This window comes from Protopterus annectens, chromosome 5.part0 (assembly GCF_019279795.1).
Source record: "Protopterus annectens isolate FY-2018-M chromosome 5.part0, PAN1.0, whole genome shotgun sequence".
NCBI lineage: Eukaryota > Metazoa > Chordata > Ceratodontiformes > Protopteridae > Protopterus > Protopterus annectens.
Genome location: NC_056735.1, coordinates 768,492,716 through 768,517,713, shown reverse-complemented (window position 1 = coordinate 768,517,713; position 24,998 = coordinate 768,492,716). Strand labels below are relative to the sequence as shown.

Genomic DNA, 24,998 nt, shown 5'->3' with positions numbered 1-24,998 from the left:
CGCTACCTTGGCTATAAGGGCTTTCTATTGTCAGTTTCATATGCTCAACTATCAGCAATATATTATGTCACTGCTTAAACAGAAAATGTTGACAAATTCTGAATGTGCAGAAAACAAAGAAATGCAGGATTTATTGCATGCAGCTGAACAAGTTGGAAAGCGTACTTTGCAATGTGGTTTTGATTCTTTGGAGGCCTCCTGCAGAGCCGCTGTTACGGGTTCTATCATTTGGAGGCATGCTTGGTTAAAGGAACAAAGTCTGCCTGATCATGTCAAAGCAAAATTATTAGATGCCCCATTACAGCATGATACTTTTTTGGTGTTAAAGCAGAAGAGGTGTTAAAGAAAATGGAGGACAAAGCTAAATCTATGCAAACGTTTAAGGATTTCTTACAGGTTCAGCCTCCAAGATTTAGCAGACACTGGCCTACAAAAAATTGGTCCTTTTCAGTGTCGGGCAGATACAGATGCCCTAGAGGCAGATCCCAGCCCAAAGGCTCGTGTACAGGTCTAAACAATGGGGTGCTTCTACCTCCAAAAGTGGAGAAGACGAATCACAACCATACAGGAAACCATCCCAATGACTTCCCCCTGCCTGCGGCAAGCACTTATCTTCTGGCAGTACCTTTAGGGGGGAAACTAGCACTTTTTTTCTCAAAACTGGCACATAATAACCCAGGACAAATGGATCTTAGACATAGTGTCACAAGGCTACAAGTTTCACTTCCATACCCTGCCAAGGACAAACAGTTGGCCAGACCTGCCAAAACATCAATGGGCAGAGGCACAAAAGCAAGTCTCATCCCTAATGGACATGAGGGCCATTCAACAAGTACAAGAGCAGGGGCAAGGATTTTATTCAAGACTGTTTTTGCTACCAAGAAAGGACAAGACCCTGGAGACCAATACCGGACCTGTCTATTCTAAACACATTTCTGGATATGCCAAAATTCAAAATGTTGACTCTACAGCAACTTCTGCCCATGCTGGGCAAGAAGGCTTGGCTGGTGACTTTAGACGTAAAAGAGGCATACCTGCATGTCCCAATCAGACAAACATGCAGAAGATACCTCAGATTCAAAGCTGGCTCAATGCACTACCAATTCTCTGCACTGCCCTTTGGCTTATCTACTGCGCCCAGGATCTTCACAAAATGCCTGGCACCAGTAATTGCATTCTGCAGACAAAGAGGAATACAAATATATCCTTACTTGGACGACTGCCTCATTCAAGCAGAGAACAAGGACATTCTACTACAGCATCTGGCATTTGTAAAGAGATTTTTAACAGGCCTAGGGTACACAGTCAACGAAAAGAAATCAAAACAAGTAGCCTCTCAAGAGATGATATTCCTGGGTGCAAGCTTAAATACAACTGCCCAGATGGCTTATCTCACGCCAGACAAACAAAGGCAACTGACTACCTAGTTCAACCTGTTGGCAACAAAGGCTCAGTTATCTGCAAGAAAAATTCTACAGGCTTTGGGCTTAATGGCATCCTGCATTCTACTAATTCCTTATGTGAGACTGCATATGAGGAAACTTCAGTGGTACCTAAAAAGTGTTTGGACTCAGCATTGCCACAGCCTGGAAACAATAATTACCCTCATTCCCTGCCTGCAACAGGAGTTTCGTTGGTGGGCGAAGGCTTGTCACCAGAACAAGGGACAGCCATTCACTTTGCCCCCAGCCAGGCAGACATTAACAACGGATGCATCAGATTATGCCTGGGGGGCCCAAATGGCAGGAAGATGTATTCAAGGAACATGGTCTGCAAACCAAATGCATCTACATATCAATCAAAAAGAGATGCTAGCTGTCCAGAATGCCCTGACAGCCTTCAAGGACCTACTTCATCTGGGAAAACTACTGATAAAGACAGACAACACCATGGTCATGTGGTATATAAACAAGCAGGGAGGCACTCATTCTTACCCACTTTGCAGACTAGCCATGACTCTGTGGGACACAGCTTTGACTTACGAAGTACATCTGCAGGCACAATTCCTGCCAGGAAGGATAAATACTCTGGCAGATGAACTAAGCAGAAACCTCATGGATCCTTATGAGTGGAAATTGGATCCACAAGTCTTCGGCATGATAGCAAGGAAATGGGGATGCCCGGATATAGATCTATTTGCCTCTCCTCACAACTACCAACTAAAAAGATTCTGCACAAGGACTTATCACAGACAAGCATGGAAAGTGGACGATCTCTCTTTCAGCGGAAAAGCTTAGCAGTATATGCCTTTCCTGCACTGCCTCTCCTCCCCAAGGTACTCCTAAAGGTCAGACAAGAAAAGCCAAAGATGATACTGATTGCCCCAGACTGGCCCCGCTAGCACTGGTACCCAATCCTAAGGAACTTGTCTCAATGCCCAGCTTGGACCTTGCCTCAAATACCTCATCTATTATCCCAACAAAACAATCAGATCCTGCATAGCCAATTAAAGACCTTAAATCTGGCAGCATGGTGGATAATGTAGTAATACAAAACACGCCTCTCACTAAAGCTGTAATGGATGTCATTTTGGAGGCCAGAAGGCCTAGTACCAGAAAATTTTACGCTGGAAAATGGAAGAGATTCTGTGCTTGGGACCAGGCACAAGGAATTGACACAGCTGTACCAAATATTCCTCAGATTTTGCAATACTTAACTGAGATGCTGGACAAAGGCCTATCATTTTCATCAATCAAAATTCATGCCTCTGCCATTTTGGCTCATTACAATACAGAGTCACCAGTCTTTTCTCATCCCTTGTTAAGGCAGTACTTCAGAGGAGCCAAAAACTTAAGGCCTCCAAGGAGATCACCAACACCTGCATGGGACCTGAATTATGTTTTGGAAGAACTCACCCTGCCTCCTTTTGAGCCAGCTGCTACAGCTGATATAAAGTTTTTGTCTTGGAAAACAGCTCTGCTCCTAGCAATAACATCTGCAAGACGAGTCTCAGGGCTACAGGCATTCATGGCTGTGGAACCTTTTATATTTTTTTTATCCAGACAGGGTTTCTCTGAGGACTAACCCGACATTTATGCCTAAGGTGGTGTCCAGTGTGGCCCTTAACCAAACTATTCATCTGCCTACCTTTTTATCCAAACCCACAGAATAAGGGGGAGAGAATTCTGCATTCTTTGAACATACACAGACAGCTACGCTTCTACCTGAACCGAACCAAAGCTTTCAGAAAGACAGAGCAACTACTAGTGGCATATGCTGCACGATCTCAGGGAAAGGCTATCTAAAGCAGACTATTTCAAAGTGGATAGACCACTGCATCCATTTCTGCTATTCACAACATGGCAAGCCATTGCCTAAGGGCAGTAGGCCACATTCAACCAGCGCAGCAGCCACTTCAGCAGGCTTCCTCAGGGAAGTACCAACGAAAGACATTTTAGAGGCTGCTACCTGGAGTTCAGTGCACACCTTTACAAAGCACTATCATTTACCACTCTACTCTAAACCCAGGGCAGGCTTTGCCACTGCAGTTTTGCAGGGCTGCATAGCTGCTCTTAATGCTATTTAGCTCCAGCCTCCCAACCTTAGCTTTGGGATTCAACCCAAATGTAATGACTGCAACAGTGAAACACGAAGAACATAGTACAGTTGTGTACACTTACCATAAATGTAGATGTTCGAGTGTATTCACTGTTGCAGTCCAGGTTTACCCACCCACCATCCCCCATATCTTGGCTGCAGTTTATCTGCTCTTCTCTAACCTGTACAACCTATGTGGTGTATTTGCTTATAGATGAAGGTACTACATATATTTTGGTGCATGCATGTTTTATTGGCATATTTTTAGCCTACCCTTTGGGGGGCACCTGACATCTGTGGCAAGAAAAACTGAAGAAAACGGCGTTGGCTGCATCTTTTATACCCCTGGCGCACTGACGTCAGGGAAGAGGTGACAGCAACAGACACCGGACCTAGACTTTGGAATTCATGCCGTCTGAGGGTAGCCTGCCAGCAGGATAACCCAAGTGTAATGACTGCAACAGTGAATACACTCGAACATCTACATTTGTGGTAAGTGTACACAACTGTACTATACTATGTAAGAGTTCTTCAGTGGACTCCTCGGTCAGAGGGTATCAGAGTATAGATCCTCCTCTTTATGAGAGTGACATTTCTCAGGTAGGCTGATGTCATTTATTGTGGTAGATTCATTTGAATAATTTTGCCATTGGAAATCCTTTTTATCTGCCTCCTTTCTTGATGATGGGTCTCTTAGATATGTGTCAACTGTAAGGTAAGAGGACATTTGAGGGTGTATGGATATCTTCAGAGCTGTGCCTTCATATCAGCATGCTGGAAACAGGAAATGAGAGCAGTCCTCTTGAATCCCCCTGACCTTCAATGATTTGCCCCCACTTACTACTCCCCCAGTAGTTCTCAGTGAGGCAGCTGAATGTTATGTCAGAAGTGATTTTTATCCTGTCCCTTTTGTCCAGAAGCTGTCACACTGTGGGAATGGCCATTGTTCAGCAAACATTTCTTGGTTGCTGTGTCCCTGACCAGTCTTATTTCCCTAGTAGTGAAACTAAGCAGACACATTCTTCTGCCACATGAATGGTCCCTCAGCACCTCAGTAGCATGGACAATTTTTCAGAAATGGGAAAAGTCATGCTGGAATATTTTTACCTTGCTAATTAGCACCAGGCAGTACCAAGTGTAGCACCTTTATCCTTCTCTATTCCATTACTGAAGCTTCTCCCAAGGGAAGCTTTTGGCCACAGGTGGCCACTTGGATTGTTGTGTCCTTCCCTCATTTCTTCCAAAGACAAGATTTGTTCGAGGCAAAACTTCTCAGACTCATAGTCATCTTCATGGCTCCTTACTGGCCTCAGATCATCTGGTTCCCCTTGCTACTGTTTCATCTTCTACAGAAACCTCTTTCCTTGGGTAACATGAGAATATAGCTTATCCACCCATTGGCAAAACTCCTCCAGACATCTGTCTCCATGGCAGCCTGCTTGTATGGTCTTCCAGTAGTCATTTTCTGTCAGGGTGGTCAAGATCTTGTCATCTTTTCAAAAACCCAGGAAAGTCCTTGTATGAACAGATGGTCACACTTTTCTGTTTGAATTAATGCAAAGGGATTAAATTCTTTTTCTGCTCATGTTTCTGTGGTTATTGACTGTCTTGCAGACATATTTGATACTGGACTGGTATTGCTAATCTCATAAAATACACTTGGCTACTTTCTCTGGCTTTCATCAAGCTCTGGATTAAAATTTCTGTGCCTTGATGAAGGTATACAAAGCCACACACATCCTCCATGTTCTGTCAGATGACTCATCTGTATGCAGGTAATAAGCCCATTTGGTTTGTCAGAGATAAGAGGAAAGCACCCTTGAACTTGGCGAGAACCCTGTAGTCCATTCCTTTTTTCCTGAGGAGCGTAACCAGCCCATTCAGTCTCCCTTTGACTAGAGTTAAGTGGTAAAGTGCAAGCCAGCTTCAGGTCCCAAGGTGTGGCCTGCCTGTATCTCCCACAGATGGTTTGCTGACTCATACTTGCTGCCTGCTGGGGTGGAAGAGGACATGCATGTGTGCCTTCCCTTTCCGTGGAGGAGAGCTTTGCATTGACAACACAAGTTAACCGTGCCAGTTACAGACAGCTGTGCACCCAGTCACTTGTAGGTGTTGCCAGTGTTATGAACCTAGAACCCCCCCCCACAAAGATGAGTGAGCCAGCCTTGGCTACTCATGCTCATTCTGTCCCCACCAGTGCCTTAGACTGTTGTGCCTCTAACTGAATGCTGGTCATCTGGACTTTAACCACAGCCTCATTCCTCCATGCCATAGGACTGGCTCAGGTGTAATTTTTTGTTGAGGTCTCCATTGTGAGATCCAGCACCCCCCCCCCCACTGAGCTTGTACAGTGTTTTAGAATAATTGACTGTGACTGTTACTAGAGTTCCAGATTTAATTTTTTTACTTGGAAGACACTGATGTCCTTCAAGGATGCATCTGTAGTCCTTACATATGGGTTGTCCTGCCTCAGGCAGCCCCTCGGTCGGCTGGATTCCAAAGTCTGGGTCGGCGTCAGCTGATGTCGCCTCCATCCCGACGTCAGAGCGCCTGGGATATAAAAGCGTCAGCCGACGCCATCTTCCTCAGTCTTTCTTGCCGCGCAGTACCCGAAGCAGAAGCAGTTCGCAAGTGCGGTCGGCCAGCTCCTAAGATTTCAGCTAACCGAAGACTTCAAAAAGCTAAGTACCCCGTTGGGGACTCTTTCTTGCCTCATCCGATGTCAGATCAAAAGGTTAAAGTTAATAATTGTTTATCTTGTGGGAAACAAATACCTCATAAGGATTTCCACTCTTACTGTCTACCCTGCCTAGGCCCAGACCACGATGTCTCGGCCTGTGCAGCCTGTGCCTCTTTCAATAGACGCACTCTTAGGCGTCGGGCGGAGTTCGCAGAGGAATTTTTTTGGGAAAAATACTGTTACACTATGCCGTCGGAGCTTCCGACTCCTCATTTACCCAAAAAACGGAAGGACAAGGACCGACACACGCGGTCCGTGGTTTCGGCCGAAACCACGCCCAGGCATACCGCGAGTGTTTCGGTCTCTGCCGAAACAGAATCCTCGGTGCTTCCGACCGACGAAACCGCACAACCGACAATCTCTGCCCCGGAGGCCACCTCTGAGTCGGTTATAGAATTTCCTACTGAAACCGGTGCTCTGGAAATTTCCGACACCATTTCTCTAAATAAGACTACTCCAGCACGTGGGGCAGCCAGGCCTCCTGTATCCATGTCCATTAAGGCATTTACACGTGCTAAAGCTGCTAAACAGCCAAAATCTCCCCCTCCCAAGACTATTCCTCAGGGATCCACTACCGGTTCACAGATTTTAAGTTTAGCTGAGGACCTTATTTCCCTAATTAGGGGCTCTCAGCCACATCCGGACAGGGGCTCTCAACCTCCTCAAGACAAAAGGCCCAGGGTTGAGCAGACAGATCCCCAGACTTCTGATGAGGCCTCAGATGACTCTGCCCTTTCAGACTACCAGGAGGAGGCCTTTACGACCTACGAGGATTCTGATGCAGAGGAATCTATTCCCTCGGCCTCCCCTCCTGAAGAGTTGTCCTTTGGGGAGACCCTCCACTCCATGAGAGAGCATTTCAAGTGGCAGGGCCAGGAATTCTCCGAATCCAGGAAAAGATTAAGAACTTTTTTGCATTTACCTCAACATAGACCTTTGGCTATTCCTCCGGTTTTAAATGTCATTGATGATGTGTACTCTGAGTCTAGTATTTCCCCTGACTCCCTTCCTCCGTCTCCTGTCAAACCCGATAGGTAGTACAGGGTCCCGGACTCGCATCATTTCCTTTCCAAGGGCCATTCTGCTGACCCAGAAACTATTTCCCAGGGCCCTAAAGGGGTTGCAACCACCACTACTAAAAACCCACTCCCTTCTGAAAGGGAGTCCAGGGCTTTAGAGAGATGGGGTAAAAAGGTTTATACTTCTTCCACTCTTTCTATGAGGGCTTTAAATTGTCAATTTCGTATGATACAGTACCAAGAGTATTTGTGAGATGAATTGCATAAAAAACTTTCTTCACCTGAACCCCTAGATCGCAAGGCACTTCAGGATCTGGTACATAACTCCCAACAGGTTAGCAACCATTTCTTGCAGTGTGGTTATGATGCATTGGAAGCTTCATGTAGGTCAGCTATGACAGGTGCAGTCATACGTAGACATGCTTGGCTGAAGGAACAAACACTGCCAGATCATGTTAAAGCAAAGCTTCTGGATGCTCCGCTGGAAAAACAAAAGTTATTTGGCTCCACGGCTCAAGAGTTCTTAAAGAAATTTGAGGAAAAGGCTAAATCAGTACAAACAGTCAAAGATTTCCTACAGGTCCAGCCACCAAGATTCAGCAGAAATTGGCCTTCTAAGAATTGGTCCTTTCCGGACACAGACAGATTTCAAAGAGGCAGAAACAGGCGTGCCAGAGGTAGAGGGCAAGCTCGAGGCTCCTACAGAGGACGTCAATGGCAGCCTCCAAACCAGAGAGGTACTGCAGGACCTACAACTACTACACAAGGACCATCTCAATGACTTGGCTATGACCCCGCCAACCAGGGCTCAATTGGAAGCACCTTTGGGCGGAAAGCTATCTTTATTCTCAAAAAAATTGGCACAGTATTACAAAGGACAAATGGATACTGCAAATAATAGACAAAGGATACAGATTCCATTTTTATACATTACCAAAAAGAAAAGGCATGCCAAACCTGCCACCAAAACAAAGGGCAGAGGCTTTCAAACAAATTTCCAAGCTACTTCAAATGAGGACAATAGAAAGGGTTCCTCTCTCAGAACAAGGCCAAGGATTTTATTCCAGACTATTCCTTGTTCCAAGAAAAGAAAAGCAATGGAGACCAATACTGGACTTGTCCACACTGAATACTTACCTCATCATGCCAAAATTCAAGATGCTGACCTTACAGCAACTCCTTCCCATGCTGGGCAAGGGGTCCTGGCTGGTAACACTAGACCTCAAGGAGGCATACCTGCATGTCCCTATCAGACAAAGTTGCAGAAGACACCTCAGATTTCTTGCAGGTTCAGAGCATTATCAATTCTCAGCATTGCCATTTGGCTTATCTACTGCGCCCAGAGTATTCACGAAATGCCTGGCATCAGTAGTTGCTCATTGCAGACTTCAGGGGATTCAAATTTACCCATACCTGGACGACTGCCTCATACAAGCGGACAGCCAGCAAACACTGGTAGAACACTTAAACTATTGTCATCCGACTACTACAGGCCTTGGGATACACAGTCAACATCCAGAAATCAAGACTTGTTCCATCCCATCGAATAATTTTCCTGGGTTCAAAACTGGATACAAACACCCAGATGGCCTTTCTCACAGAAGAAAAACAAGCAGAACTACCGGATTATTTCAGAAATATGACAACACAAACCCAGCTAACTGCAAGGAAGATCCTGCAGGCCCTGGGATTCATGGCATCTTGCATTCTTCTGATTCCACAAGCAAGGCTGCATATGAGGAAGCTACAATGGTACCTAAGGAGTCTATGGTCTCAGCACAGTCACAGTCTAGAAGCTTTGATCCCCCTCATTCCTTGCCTTCAAAAGGAATTCCTGTGGTGGGCAAAAACAAGCCAGTCAAACATGGGCCTGCCTTTCAGCAAGCCACATATCAGCCAAACCATTACAACGGATGCCTCAGACCATGGATGGGGAGCTCACAATGAAGGCAGATGCATTCAAGGGCAATGGACACAAAAGGAATTGCATCTGCACATCAACCAAAAGGAAATGCTGGCAGTGATACATTCCATCGAGGCCTTCAAGCTCTTCCTGCACCAAGGTCACCTGTTAATAAGGACAGACAATACCACAGTTATGTGGTACATAAACAAGCAAGGGGGTACCCATTCATACCCTCTTTGCAGGCTGGCGATGAATCTGTGGGATCTTTCCCTGAAACTCAAGATAGAAATACAATCCCAGTTCGTACCAGGAAAAGACAATGTTCTGGCGGACCGCCTGAGCAGAAACATCATGGATCCACACAAATGGATGTTGCACCCGGATATATTTCTCCAGATAACACATGCATGGGGAACGCCGGACATAGATCTTTTTGCCTCCCACCACAACCATCAACTGAGGAAATTCTGCACAAGGACATACCATCCTCAAGCATGGAAAGTGGACGCCCTCTCATTCAACTGGAATACTCTAACAGTATATGCATTCCCACCTCTTCCATTAATGACCAAGGTCTTACTGAAGATCAGGATAGAGCAACCAAAAGTAATCCTGATAGCCCCGGACTGGCCAAGACAACACTGGTACCCACTGTTAAGGAGCATGTCACGCACAAAGCCTTGGCCTCTACCACAATGGCCACTTCTTCTGACACAGCACAATTACAAGACTCTGCACTCCAGTCTAAAGACCTTGCAGGTGACAGCCTGGAGAATACCTTGACTCCTCGCCAGGATAAACTGTCCAAGAGGGTACAGGATATCATCATGGAAGCCCGGCGGCCTTCCACAAGAAAAGCATATTCGGCAAAATGGAAAAGATTTCGTACCTGGAACACCGCAAAGGGTCAAGATCCGACAATCATGAGCATTCCACATATTCTAGAATACTTGGCTGAAATGCTCCATAATGGCCTTTCTTATTCCTCCATAAAGATCCATGCTTCAGCAATTTCAGCAGAATGCAACACTGACCCACCTGTATTCTCTCATCCTCTGCTAAGACAGTTTCTAAGAGGGATAAAAAACATCAACCCTCCAAGAAAACCACCAGTGCCTACATGGGACCTTAACTTCATGTTGGAAAAATTAACTCTTCCTCCCTTTGAACCAGCAGCATCTTCAGAACTACAATTTCTGTCTTGGAAGACTGCCTTCCTCCTGGCCATAACCTCAGCGAGAAGAGTATCTGAGTTACAGGCCCTCATGGCAGTTCAGCCATTTCTCATTTTTCTTCAGGACAGAGACTCTTTGAGAATCAATCCTTCATTCATGCCGAAGGTGGTATCCAGGGTTTCACTGAACCAAGCTATTCACCTGCCTACCTTCTTTCCAAATCCACAAAATAAAGGAGAAAAACTTCTGCATACTTTGGACATCCACAGACAGTTGCAATATTACTTGGACAGAACTAAGAATTATAGAAAAACTGACCAACTTTTTGTAGCATATGCTGCTGGTGTACAAGGAAAAGCAATTTCCAAACGGACAATTTCTAAATGGATAGGAAATTGCATTCGGTTCTGTTACTCCTTTCATGGAAAAGCTGTGCCAGCTAACATTAGGCCTCATTCCACCAGAGCAACAGCCACCTCCACAGCCTTCTTAAGAGGGGTGGCTACAAAGGACATTTTAGAAGCTGCTACATGGAGCTCCGTGCATACATTTTCCAAGCATTACAATTTGCCCTTATATTCCAGATCCAGAGCAGGCTTTGCTACTGCAGTCCTGCAGGGCATGTTAGCTACACCATCCTTTTCTTAGGTCCTACCTCCCCCAGCTTGGCTATGGTATTCTACCCATATGTAAGGACTGCAGATGCATCCTTAAAGGACATAGTACAGTTTTGTACCTACCATAAATGTAGATGTCCGATAGGTATGCATCTGCAGTCAGGATTTCCCTCCCTCCTACCCCTCTGTGGTATATTTTGGATACCTATCCCTCTCTTTACCTAGCTGGGGTTATCTTTTATGGTGTATTTGTTTTTTATTACTGTGCATGTTTGGAATTTTTCATTTCTCCAAATTTAGCCTTACTTAGAGGGCAACTGGCATCTGGGGCAAGAAAAACTGAGGAAGATGGCGTCGGCTGACGCTTTTATATCCCAGGCGCTCTGACATCGGGATGGAGGCGACATCAGCCGACGCCGGACCCAGACTTTGGAATCCGGCCGACCGAGGGACTGCCTGAGGCAGGACAACCCATATGCAAGGACTGCAGATGCATACCTATCCGACATCTACATTTATGGTAGGTACAAAACTGTGCTTTCTTGTTAGGCAGTACATCAGCCAGTAGGATTTCAGAACTGTAATCTCTGCCTGTAGGGTTCCCTTATTTGGTGTTTCATAAAGAGAGACTACCTCTTAACACTAACCCCTCTTTTATGTTTAATGTTGCAACTGACTGTATTTTTAACTAATGCTGTCAGTTGCTCTTCTTTTTTTCTGTCTTACTTAAAAAAATGCTGGAGAGTACGTGTTATATTGCTTGGATGTGCACCATCATGTGAAGAATTATGTGGCCTAACCCATGCCTGTATGCAAAGTCAGATAACTTTTCTTCTTTCTTAAAAAAAAAAAAAAAAACACCCATAAAAGTGTTATTTAACCTTGACAGATAACCTTCTGAAAGGATTAAATGTTGCTGCCTTAAATATAACAAGTCCTTTCTACAAGTTCATAAGACTCCCTCTGCTAGTGCTTTAAATATTTCGGTAGCCGGTTTCAAAAATACAGCTCAGGATGGCATGTGTGTGGCAACTGCACGGTTTTATCCTATTTTTTTTGCAAAGCATTACAAGCTCGATATGGTGTCCAGATCCAGGTGTTGTTCTGGGGCTGCTGTTCTCAAGGGGTGTTCTTATGGACAACTATTGAATAAGAAGATCTTAGGACTCTGTCCTCTATTTTTGAAGAGAGGTCTACTCTTACCGGATGTAGAATTTAATGTGAGCAAATAATATCACGAACCTCCTGAAGAACCAACAGTCAAAAAAGAGAAGTAACTGGAGCAAAACAAACTGTTGAAGTCACCATGAATGAACAGGAATCCTTGTTAAAAACATCCAATATTTTATTCGAAACAGCAACAGAAGATGAGCGCTTTCACATGCCACCTGCACGCTTCTTCAGATCTAACAATATGAATTTGCTAAGACTTTATATAGCAAAGCCTATTGTTTTAATTGAAACAATAAAACAATAAACCAATTTTAGGATACAATGATCTTTGAATATCCTGCATTTAAGAAGCTTAAAGTGTTAGTGCTTATTTAACAAAATAGCGTTTCAAACAGTTCATATCTTACATATAATAGCTAAGACCTGCTTATCCTTAAATATATAACAAAAGTAAAAATATAAAAATAAAAATAAATATATGTCTCTCAATATATATATATATATATATATATATATATATATATATATATATATATATATTTCTCTCAATATGGATGTAGAATTTATGTACTTGCCATAACACTAGCTCTGGAAGAGTAGTTCCATCTTTGGAAGTGTCGCTGTTGTGTGTGTCATATTATATTGTTTACCTTAATATATCTAACCTCCAGTCTGGGGAGGAAGAACTCCACAGTGCATTATGGTTAAGACGATGATATGTAGCAACCTGGCCTTAGTAATGTAAAGTTTGAAAATTATTTTTTCTTGATTTAGCAATATGGTGAGTGTGCAACTTTAGTTTATTCCAAGCCATATTACTAAACCATTAAACTGTAGTATGCCCACACTTGTATGAATCCATACCAGCAAGTGTTGATTCCCTGTTTAAGTGTATGTGTCCAAGAGAATATTCTATAGTTGAACATATTTGTTGAGGTTTTAGAAAAGCATAAGCCTTACTGCTGCTTATGTTTATGATCTTTTCTGACATTTGTACCCAGTACAGTAATTGATTAGTGGTAGTTGTGGATGAAGAAGTAGTAGTTGTGGATGTGAAGTGTGTTAAAGGTACATTTTGTACCTCTTCTGCAACTTTACCAAATAAATGGTAGTCGGGTTCAAATGAACTTTAGTTTACATGTTATGTCATGAAGATACATACTTGTCTAAAGGATTGTGTTCAAAATATTGAAATACTGTTCTTTAAATATTTGTGTTTTTCTGCTGCTCTGTTTCTCTTTGAGGTATTGTGTTTGGGACTTCATGATGTTACTGGAGAGAACTATAATTTGATACATGAAGCAAGCTAAAGAGACCCCTCTCAAATTATAGCAAAGTCCAAATGAAAAGCTGCATGTACTTGTGCATATTTGTACAGTAGTAAATGTTTGGGAACAGCAGTATATAAACTGTACCCATGTAGTGCGAGGAGATGGTTGATCAGAAAGCTGCCGGTTCTATAAAGATACTACTCTCACTATATTGCAGCACAAGAAAAGTACTGCATTCTTGAGGTGCCATCCTTCAGATGAGATTTTAAACTGAGGCCCTATTGGCTCGAGTTTATGATAGGTAATGGGAGTTATAAAAGATTCTATGGCATTTGTCAAAAAAGAGTTGGGTTTTTCCTTGGTGTCTTTGTCAGATTTCCCCTGTTCAGTGTGAATATCAATTTGGGCCCCTTGAAAGGTAGGTATGCCTAATGGAGCTAACGCAGTCAGTCAGTGCATGTCTTTGTTGTAATTTGGCATTGTTTCTCAGTACTAACCAGTTTTTTATCCTAGGTTCCACATTTATACTATCCTCTCCAGTGCAGCCAGTTCTTCAAGGAATGGTGGGGATGATTCCTTTTTCATTAATGGGCCAGAATACACGCATTTCATTACCTCAGGTAAAAAAAAATATATGAATTTTAGATTTTAAAGCCATTCTGTTTATATTCACAATAACATTTGGGTAGTTTGTTTTCAGGTACTATGCATGGATTTCATGCATAATTCCTCTTCTTGGCTGCATATTTTGTATCACAGCCTGTAGCTTCTTTTTTAAAAGTACTACATGTCCACTTTAGTGCTTGTTTTTAAAATACTTTGCTTTTTTCTTGATAAATTGATTTCAAATTTTGTGGATTTACTTTTCTTGTGGCTATGCCTGTTTACCACTTGATCAACAAGACGAGTTCGTGATTAGCATCAGAAATTGTGTCCATCGTTGATAACATATCCTCTGCATCTGTTGGGTAGGTGTGTGGACCAAAATGAGCAATCTTTTTCTCAGTGTGTCAGTAGAGTAAGCCCAGCTGTCTTCTAGATCATCTCATGTGGCTTGGAAAGGTAAGAATACTTAATGGTGAATGTTTACCACAGTGGTGGCAGGCTTGGCCGTACTACATTTCACAAAGCTCACCACAAATTGAAGACTGTACACTGAGCGTTGAAATTCAGTGTACAACTTGAGCTGATTGTCACATCATGCTTTGAAGACAGTCATAGTAAAGACATCCAGAGTGTTCTGTAGAATTTCTCTGTTCAGAATTCACTCTATAGAGTCCTTAATTCCATAGCCTTGGAATTTGTCTTGCTAAGGGAAGATCAGCTGCTAGTGATACTTGGACTATCCAGATCTCTTGGCCAGCTCTCATGTGAACTGCTGAAAATATATTGTCACTGCAAATTTTACATTTCTAGTATGCCTCCATGGAACAGATGGATACAGCCCTGACTGCAACCCAGGTGATTGGGGTTAGACTAGTATCCCTAGTACTGTAGGAGACAAATAGGGAGGGAGAATATTGAAGGGCTGTGGGCCACTTGCCTCTTTTCATGCTCTCTGGCGCATACTGAATGGTGCGATTTCCCCTAGTGGGGACTGGGGCAAGCCACCATTTGTACTTCAGGGGGAGACAGGGCTGCTTGGAGAGAATACCCCTTGTGGAAGTGAGAGGAAAACCTTTGTGGCTGGTCCATAATACACACTGTCTCCGACACTTTGTTGGGTACACGGGGACTAGGGTTAAAAATCTCAAACTACCTGTGACTGCTGTCTGAGTGATGACACCTCCCACTAGACTGTCACCGTGGTGATTGGGACTGAATGGCTTGATTGACCACGGAAAGCCAAAGAACAAGAAAAGGTTCACATTTGTTTAACAGTGTGGCATTCCTGTGTTGTTTATTAATTATGTGACCGTCCTGACCATGTAGATACATTTACTTGCTTTTCAGAATGCAATTTTTCCAAGCTGAATAATTGGTACAAGGCTGTACATTCTCCTTCACTTCCATCAGTGCTTTACCATCTGTGAATGTTTACATAATCTCTTATAGTTAAGTCTGGAGTATTTGCTGAAGATATTGATTGTTCTCTTCACCATCCTAAATATTCATTGGATGCACCTTTGAAGTTCCTTGTCATCAGCTATTTTTTTCATTTGTCTTGAGCTGTCAATGTTTGGGTGTAGTGGCCCTTGCAGTAAACAGACAAACTTGCCTGCAGCAGTGCAACAGAGCTCAGTCGTCGTCGTCACCCCCCCCCCCACACACACACACACACACACACACACACTAATCAGTAGGTTCATGGGTAGCTACTAGACATGCAATCCAGAAGACCATTAAGGAGTTCTGGTGAAATTCCTAATTGCCCCCAGAGCACTAAAAGCAACAGTAAAAGTATGTGCGTCTGCCACAACATACAAGAGCAATTTGAAAACATCTAGATTGACAGCAAATAGTATTTATTAACCACTTAACTGCTTACATTCAAAAATTGCACATCACAGGTCCAGCCATGAGTAAAGAGCATTATAGTTAGGACAAGCAATCTGAAGCCATGTCCTGACTGACCTACACCACCTTGTGGAAAATCTGGTGTTAAAGTTAATGCCACTTGAACTTGCCTTTGAATGGTGAGAGCTTAAACCTTACACATTCTCTGTCTGTGTGAAAGAGCTTGGATCATGGGAAGGCATACCCTTAACTCCTGGTTTGGTGGTATCCTAAGGTTCTTGTGTCACTCTTTGGATAATTAGCTGTGAGCTGGTGGTGACCAACCTGATTTTGAAGATGTGTCCTTCGAATCATTCGAGCATAGATTAAACCTACTGAGAGCTTAGGGATTCTGTTTCTTGGCCCAGCCATGAGAACTGTTCATGTTAGCAGATGTCCTTCAAGAATGCAACTGCAGTCATAACATATGGGTTGTCCTGCCTCAGGCAGCCCTCGGTCGGCCGGATTCCAAAGTCTGGGTCTGACGTCGGCTAATGTCGCATTTCTCTCCGACGTCAGAGCGGCTGGAGTACATAAGCATCAGCTGACGCCATTTTCTTCAGTCTTTCTTGCCGCGCGGTGCCCGAAGCAGAAGCAGTTCGCAATTGCCGGTCGGTCAGCTCCTGTATTCTTCGATTCCGAAGTCATCAAAAAAGCTAAGTACCCCGTTGGGGACCTTTTCTTGCCTCAGCCGATGTCAGAAATTACTGAAAAAGTTAACAATTGTCTTTCTTGTGGTAAACAAATACCTCATAAGGATTTCCACTCTTACTGTCTTCCTTGCCTTGGCCCAGACCACGACGTCTCGGCCTGTGTCGCCTGTGCTCGCTTCAATAAGCGCACTCTTAGGCGCCGGGCGGAGTTCGCTGAAGATTTTTTCGGCGAAGAATTTGCTTATAGAATGCCGTCGGAACTTCCGACATCGCAAACTCCCAAGAAACGAAAAGACCGGGACCGACATCCTCGGCCCGCGTCTACCACTGACTCCACGCCAAAACCTACCACAAGTGCTCCGGTTCCTCCTGAGACGGTTATTCCACCGCTCCGAACCGAAGACACCGCATTACCGACGACTCCGATACCGGATACCACTCCGACGCCAGTTATAGATTTTCCTCCGGATACTGAAACCGAGGAAATGCCCGAGACCATTGCTGTAGATAAGGTCACTCCTGCACTTGGAGTTGCCAGGCCTCCTATGGCCATGTCTATTAAGGCCTACACTCGGGCTAAGGCAGCCAGCAAGACCAAGCACCTTACAAATCATGACTATGGCCGCAGACTTAATTTCTATGATTAGAGGTTCACAGGCCCATCCTGAGAGAGGATCCCAGCCTCCTTCTGATAAGAGGCCACGGGTTGAACCCTCTGACCCTATCCCTTCAGATGAAGATTCTGAGGACTCTGTCCACTCCGATGGCCAGGAAGAGCTCTTCCAGACCTATGAGGACTCGGATGCAGAGGATTCCATCCCCTCGGCCTCTCCTCCTGAGGATATTTCTTTTGGGGAAGTTCTGCATACCATGAGGGAACATTTCAAGTGGCAAGGCCAGGAATATTCTGATTCCAGAAAGCGCCTTCGAACCTTCCTTAAAAAGCCCCAGTACAGGCCCTTAGCTATCCCTCCTGTGCTTGATGTCTTGGATGATTTATATTCTGACTCCAGTGTTACCCCTGATTCTCTTCCTCCTGCTCCAGCCAAGCCAGACAGGTATTACAGGGTCCCAGAAACACATTCCCATTTATTCAGGGCCCATACTGTTGATTTGGAAACTATTTCTCAGGGACCTAAAGGTGTTTCAGCTTCCACCTCTAAAAATCCCTTGCCTTCCAACAGGGAAGCTAGGTCATTAGAGAGATGGGGGAAAAGGTCTACACCTCCACTACTTTATCTATGAGAGCTTTGAATTGCCTTTTTCATATGTTACAATATCAGGATTTCCTGTTAGAAGATTTACAGAAAACATTGGCCTCTCCTGATCCTTTAGACAGCAAGTCTTTGCAGGAAGCTGTACATAACTCTCAGCAAGTCAGCAATCACTTCCTGCAGTGTAGATATGATGCACTGGAAGCTTCATGTAGGGCAGCTATGACAGGGGCAGTCATTCGTAGACATGCATGGTTAAAAGAACAACCTCTACCAGATCATGTTAAGGTAAAACTTCTGGATGCACCCTTGGAAAAGAACAAGCTTTTTGGTGCTAATGCTAAAGATGTGTTAAAGTCCATCGAGGAAAAAGCAAAATCAGTTCAGACGGTTAAAGATTTCCTCCAGGTTCAGCCCCCCAGATTCAGTAGGAATTGGCCTTCAAAAAACTGGTCCTTTCCTAATCCTGAAAAATTTCAAAGGGGTAAAAACAGATGTGGCCGAGGAAGAGGACAATACAGAGGTCCTTACAGGGGGCGACAATGGCAGCCAGCAAACCAAAGAAGTGACACAGGGTTTCCTGCCCCACAGCCACAATCTCAATGACTTTCCTCTACTTCCGCCTACCAAGGAACAAATAGAAGCTCCTTTGGGCGGAAAATTATCTCTGTTTTCAGACAATTGGCACAGATTGACAAAGGACAAATGGATTTTGGACATTATAGACCAAGGTTACAGGTTCCATTTTCATACCTTACCAAGAAAACAAGGCATGCCAAACCTACCACAAAACCAGAGGGCAGAGGCTATCAAGCAAATTTCTCTGCTGGCTCGGATAAAAGCAATAGAAAGAGTTCCACAACAAGAACAAGGCCAGGGGTTTTACTCAAGACTGTTCCTTGTTCCAAGAAAAGAAACTCAATGAAGACCAATACTGGATTTGTCCGCATTAAACACCTTTCTCATAGTACCAAAGTTCAAAATGCTGACTCTACAGCAACTCCTTCCCATGCTGGGCAAGGGGTCTTGGCTGATTACTCTGGACCTCAAGGAGGCATACCTGCATGTCCCTATCAGACACAGTTGCAGAAGATACCTCAGATTTCTTGCAGGGCCAGGGCATTATCAATTCTCAGCATTGCCATTTGGCTTATCTACTGCGCCCAGAGTATTCACAAAATGCCTGGCTTCAGTAATTGCTCATTGCAGGCTCCAGGGGATCCAAACTTACCCGTACCTGGACGACTGCCTCATACAAGCGGACGACAAATTGATGTTGACAAAAAACTTGAACTATGTCATACGATTACTTCAGGCTCTGGGATACACAGTCAACTTCCAAAAGTCAAGACTTCAACCATCCCAGCAAATAACCTTCTTAGGAGCCAAACTAGACACAGCCTCTCAAATGGCTTACCTGACAGAAGACAAGCAAGAGAAGTTAACTCATTATTTCAGAGGTTTGGCAAAACTCACCCAGATGACTGCAAGGAGATTCCTACAGGCCCTGGGTTACATGGCATCCTGCATTCTCCTGGTTCCATTAGCAAGACTACACATGAGAAAGCTTCAATGGTACCTAAAAAGCCTATGATCTCAGCACAGCAGCAACTTAGAGACAACCATACCGCTCATTCCATGCCTACAAAAGGAATTCCTATGGTGGGCCTCGGTAAGCCAGGCAAACACAGGTATGTCATTCAAAAAAACCACAGATAACACAGACCATGACCACAGACGCCTCAGACCTTGGATGGGGGGCGCACATGGAAGGCAGATGTATACAAGGACAATGGTCTCCAAAGGAAACACATCTGCATATAAACCAAAAGGAAATGCTGGCAGTAATGCATGCCATCGAGGCCTTTCGACAACAACTTCAGCAAGGCCATTTACTGATACGGACAGACAACACCACTGTGATGTGGTATATAAACAAGCAAGGGGGCACCCATTCTTAACCCCTTTGCAGACTGACAATGAATCTTTGGGAAAATCACTGAGCCTAAACATACAGTTACAATCCCAGTTTGTTCCAGGCAAAGACAATGTGCTGGCGGACAGCCTAAGCAGGAATTTCACAGATCCACACGAGTGGAGGTTACATCCGAAGATCTTCACACAACTCACTTCGACATGGGGCAGGCCAGAAGTAGACCTATTTGCCTCTCACCTCAACCATCATCTACAAAAATTCTGCTCAAGGACATACCATCCACAAGCTTGGAAAATAGATGCTCTCTCATTCAACTGGAACTTCCTAAAAATCTATGCATTCCCACCTCTGCCACTGATGACCTCAGTATTACTAAAGATCAAAGCAGAGACCCAAGGGGATCCTAATAGCTCCAGACTGGCCAAGACAACACTGGTATCCACTACTACGGAGCATATGTCACACCAAGAAGTGGGCCCTTCCTCAATGGCCCCTACTTTTGACTCAACACAACTTCAAAACAGTGCATCCAAACCTTCAGACACTGCAGCTAACAGCCTGGGAGATCCCATGAATAACCTCAATCTATCTCTCTCCAAGGAAGTTCAGCGGATATTAACAGAGGCTCAAAGACCATCCACCAGAAAGGTTTACTTAGCAAAATGGAAGAGATTCAGCATTTGGAATACCAGCAAGGGACATGATGCATCATTATTGAACATCCCACTCATCCTGGAATATTTGGCAGATATGCTACAGAATGGACTCTCATATTCTTCCATAAAGATACATGCTTCAGTTATTTCAGCTAGATATAACACTGACCCACCTGTCTTTTCACATCCTTTGCTAAGGCAATTCCTCAGGGGAATCAAGAACATTAAGCCACCAAGAAAGGCTCCAGTGCCAGCCTGGGACCTCAACTTTGTCCTAGAAAAACTGACTCTCCCTCCATTTGAGCCAGCAGCTTCAGTCGACTTACAATTTCTCTCATGGAAGACAGCTTTCCTGTTGGCAATTACCTCAGCAAGAAGGGTTTCGGAACTACAGGCCCTAATGGCAATACCACCGTTCATAATCTTTCACAGAGACAGGGTCTCATTAAGGACCAACCCTACCTTTATGCCAAAGGTGGTATCTAGGGTTTCTTTAAATCAAGCTATTCATCTGCCTGCTTTCTTCCCCAATCCTGAGAACAAAGGGGAAAGACTGTTACATACCTTGGACATTCACAGACAACTTCGATACTACCTGGACAGAACCAAGACCAGTAGGAAGTCTGAACAACTTTTTGTAGCTTACGCCCCTGCAGTCCAAGGAAAAGCGATTTCAAAACAGACTATTTCAAAATGGATTGGACATTGCATCAGATTCTGTTATTCCTTTCATGGGAAGACTGTTCCTGCCAATGTCAGACCACATTCCACCAGAGCTACAGCCACCTCTACAGCATTTTTAAGAGGGGTGCCTACAAAGTACATTCTAGAAGCTGCTACATGGAGCTCGGTGCATACATTCTCCAAACACTACAATCTCCCTCTATACTCCAGATCCAGAGCAGACTTTGCTTCGGCAGGCCTGCAGGGTTTGATTGCCACACCATCTTTTTCCTAGAGCATTCCTCCTCCCCCAGCTAAGATATGGTATTCTACCCATATGTTATGACTGTAGTTGCATTCTTGAAGGACATAGTACAGTTTTGTACCTACCATAAATGTAGATGTCCGATAGATATGCAACTGCAGTCGGATTTTCCCTCCCTCTATACCCCTCTATGCCTAGGGTCCACTCCTATCCCTGTTTCTCTTAGCTGGGGATATCTGTTATGGTGTATCTGTTTATTGCTTACTTATTTGTCTGGAATCCTGTTTTTGTCTTCCAATTTGATTACAGCCTTCCTTGGAGGGCACCTGGCATCTGGGGCAAGAAACACTGAAGAAAATGGCGTCGGCTGATGCTTATGTACTCCAGCCGCTCTGACGTCGGAGAGAAATGCGACATCAGCCGACGTCGGACCCAGACTTGTTATGACTGCAGTTGCATATCTATCGGAAATCTACATTTATGGTAGGTACAAAACTGTACTTTTCCTGTCCTGGAGTGTCCTTTCAGTCTTTCTGCTGCAAAGTTAGTGTCTCAGGGCCCAGATGTAAAGGAAACTTTTGTTTAGGGGGAGTTTAAATAGAGTGCAAAACTGCAACTTTGAACAGCTCACTATAAAGACATTTTCACACCTTGTGTTACTTTTGGTTAACAGTTGATGATCATAGTGTTTCACTGCTGCAGTCATTATACTTGGGTTATCCTGCCGTCAGGCGGTCTCGCAGTCGGCCAGAGTTCCAAAGTCTTGGTCCGGCGTCGGTTGCTGTCGGTTCTTCCCTGATGTCAGTGCGCCAGGGGTATATAAGATGCAGCCGACGCCATTTTCTTCAGTCTTTCTTGCCGCGTGGTGCCCAAAGCAAAAGCAGTTTGCAAGTGCCGGTTGGCCGACTCCTGAGATTTTCGAAGTCGAATTTCAGAACCAAAGTCTTCAATAAAGCTAAGTACCCCATTGGGGAAACTTTTTCTTGCCTCAGACCGTTGTCAGTAAAAGTTAATAATTGTATTTCTTGTGGGAAGCAAATACCTCATAAGGATTTTCATTCTTACTGTATTCCATGCCTAGGCCCAGACCACAACGTCACTAGTTGTCGGTTTTGTGCTAGATTTAACAAGCGCACTATTAAACGTCGGTTTGATTTTGCTCGCCATTATTTTGGCCGAAGGTTCAATTACACCATGCCGTCGGAACAACCGACAACCGGAATACACAAAAAACGCAAAGACAAAGATAAGGACAGGCATCCGAGGTCCAAAACTGACGATGAAGCCTCTTCTAGGCCAGTCGCTGGCTCGCCAGTTCTCAGTGAGACACTTTCGCAGCCCCTGACACCCGCTACCTCAGAGCCACAGGCCACCTCCGAATCCCACGTGGAGATTACTAGGCCTCTGGAAATTGAAGGTATTGGGCCTACGGAAATTAACCCCTCCGATGAGTCTGGAGCCACTTGAGCAGGCATCGGCTTCTGAGGGTGTTTTCAGACCTTCACAGATTACCATCAAAACAACTAAGTCTAAAACTCCATTAAAGATAAAGAAACAAGTACAGCATTCACCTGGACAGGCCTCCATGCCTAAAAAACAGATGCTCAAAATGGCCGAAGACCTAATTACTCTGATCAGGGGTTCCCATCCCCCTCCTGATAAAAGGCCTAGGCAGGATACAGACTGTTTCCTCTGGCCAGGTTTCCATTTCTTCTGATTCCTCTTCAGACCAGGATACTCTTTACCCCCTTATGAGGACTCTGATGCTAAAGAATCAATCCCTTCAACCTCTCCTCGTGAGGATTACTCTTTTGGGGAAACTTTACATGCCATGAGGGAGCATTTCCATTGGGAGAGCCAGGATTATTCAGAATCCAAGAAAAGGTTCAGAGATTTTCTTTTATTGCTTCAACACAGGCCCCTTGCTATTCCGCCTGTGTTGGATATTATAGATGATGTGTTCTCCGAATCTAGTTTAACCCCTGATTCTCTACCCCCAGCCCCAGTCAAGCCTGATAGGTACTACAGAGTCCCTGACTCTCACAAATTTCTTTATAAAAACCCTGCTGCTGACCCAGAAACTAGGCTTCCACTGCTAAAAATTAAGTTCCTTCTGACCGGGATTCTAGAGCATTAGACAGATGGGGAAAGAAAATTTACACTTCTGCAACTTTAGCAGTAAGGGCTTTAAATTGCCAGTTACACATGCTTAAATACCAACAATATTTAATGTCTCTGTTAAAACAGAAAATGCTTACAAGCTCAGAGGTCCTGATTATAAAGAAATGCAGGATTTATTGCATGCAGCTGAACAATTGGGAAAACATACTCTGCAATGTGGTTTTGATTCTTTAGAGGCTTCTTGTAGAGCCGCAGTTACAGGATCTGTGATTCGAAGGCATGCTTGGTTAAAAGAACAAGGTTTACCTGATCATGTTAAGGCAAAATTATTGGATGCTCCTTTACAGCATGATATCCTGTTTGGTGTTAAGGCAGAAGAGGTATTAAAGAAAATGGAGGATAAGGCAAACTCTATGCAAACAGTGAAGGATTTCTTACAGGTACAGCCACCTCGATTTAGCAGAAATTGGCCTTCTAAAAATTGGTCCTTTCCAGTGTCAGACAGGCCACAAAGAGGCGGATTCAGACGCCCAAGAGGCAGATTCCACCCCCAAGGCTCTTACAGACCACGATAGTGGGGTGCTTCAACCCCAAAAGGAGGAGAAGACAAGTCACAACCTTATAGGAAACAGTCCCAATTGCTTCCCCCTTCAAATGCCAAGCACTTACCTTTTGGCCGCTCCCTTAGGGGGAAAACTAGCACTTTTTTCACAAAATTGGCATATAATCACCCAAGACAAATGGTTTCTGAATATTGTGTCTCAAGGTTAGAGGTTCCAATTTCACACACTACCAAAGCCAAAAGGAATACCAGACCTCCACAAAATCAATGGGCAGAGGCACAAAATCAAATTACAGCTCTCATGGACATGAGAGCTATTCAAAAAGTGCCACAACAGGAACAAGGACAAGGATTTTACTCAAGACTCTTCTTGGTCCCCAGAAAGGACAAAGCCTGGAGACCCATTCTGGACCTATCTACTCTAAATACTTACCTGGATGTCCCGAAATTCAAAATGTTGACACTACAGCAACTTCTTCCCATGCTGGGCAAGAAGGCTTGGCTTGTTACCCTGGACCTCAAAGAGGCATACCTGCATGTCCCAATCAGACAAAATTGCAGGAGATACCTCATATTCATAGCTGGCACAATGCATTACCAATTCTCTGCACTGCCCTTTGGCTTATCTACTGCACCCAGGGTCTTCACAAAATGCCTGGCACCAGCAAATTGCATTTTGCAGACAAAAAGGAATTCAAATATATCCCTACTTGGACAACTGTCTTATTCAAGCAGAGAGCAAGGACATTCTTCTTAAGCATCTGGCGTTTGTAAAAAGATTGCTAATTTGCCTAGGGTACCCAGTAAACGAAAAGAAGTCAAAACTAGTGCCCTCACAAGAGATAATATTCCTGGGTGCCAGCTTAAATACAACGGCCCAGATGGCTTATCTCACGCCAGACAAGCAAAGACAACTGACTCAGTACTTTCAATTGATGGCAACAAAAACCCAACTCCCTGCAAGAAAAATTCTGCAGGCCTTGGGGTTCATGGC

General features: G+C 44.2%; 1 protein-coding gene across 1 annotated transcript in view; it reads left to right on the top strand.

Moving 5' to 3' along the window:
• Positions 1–24,998, top strand: part of LOC122802816 (protein NPAT) — a gene marked incomplete in the record, with an annotated part of 1,438,521 nt that overhangs the window by 995,741 nt on the left and 417,782 nt on the right. Inside the window, 1 exon segment of the mRNA XM_044072621.1 lies at positions 13,952–14,058. Within this exon segment, the coding sequence (XP_043928556.1) occupies positions 13,952–14,058 (107 nt within the window).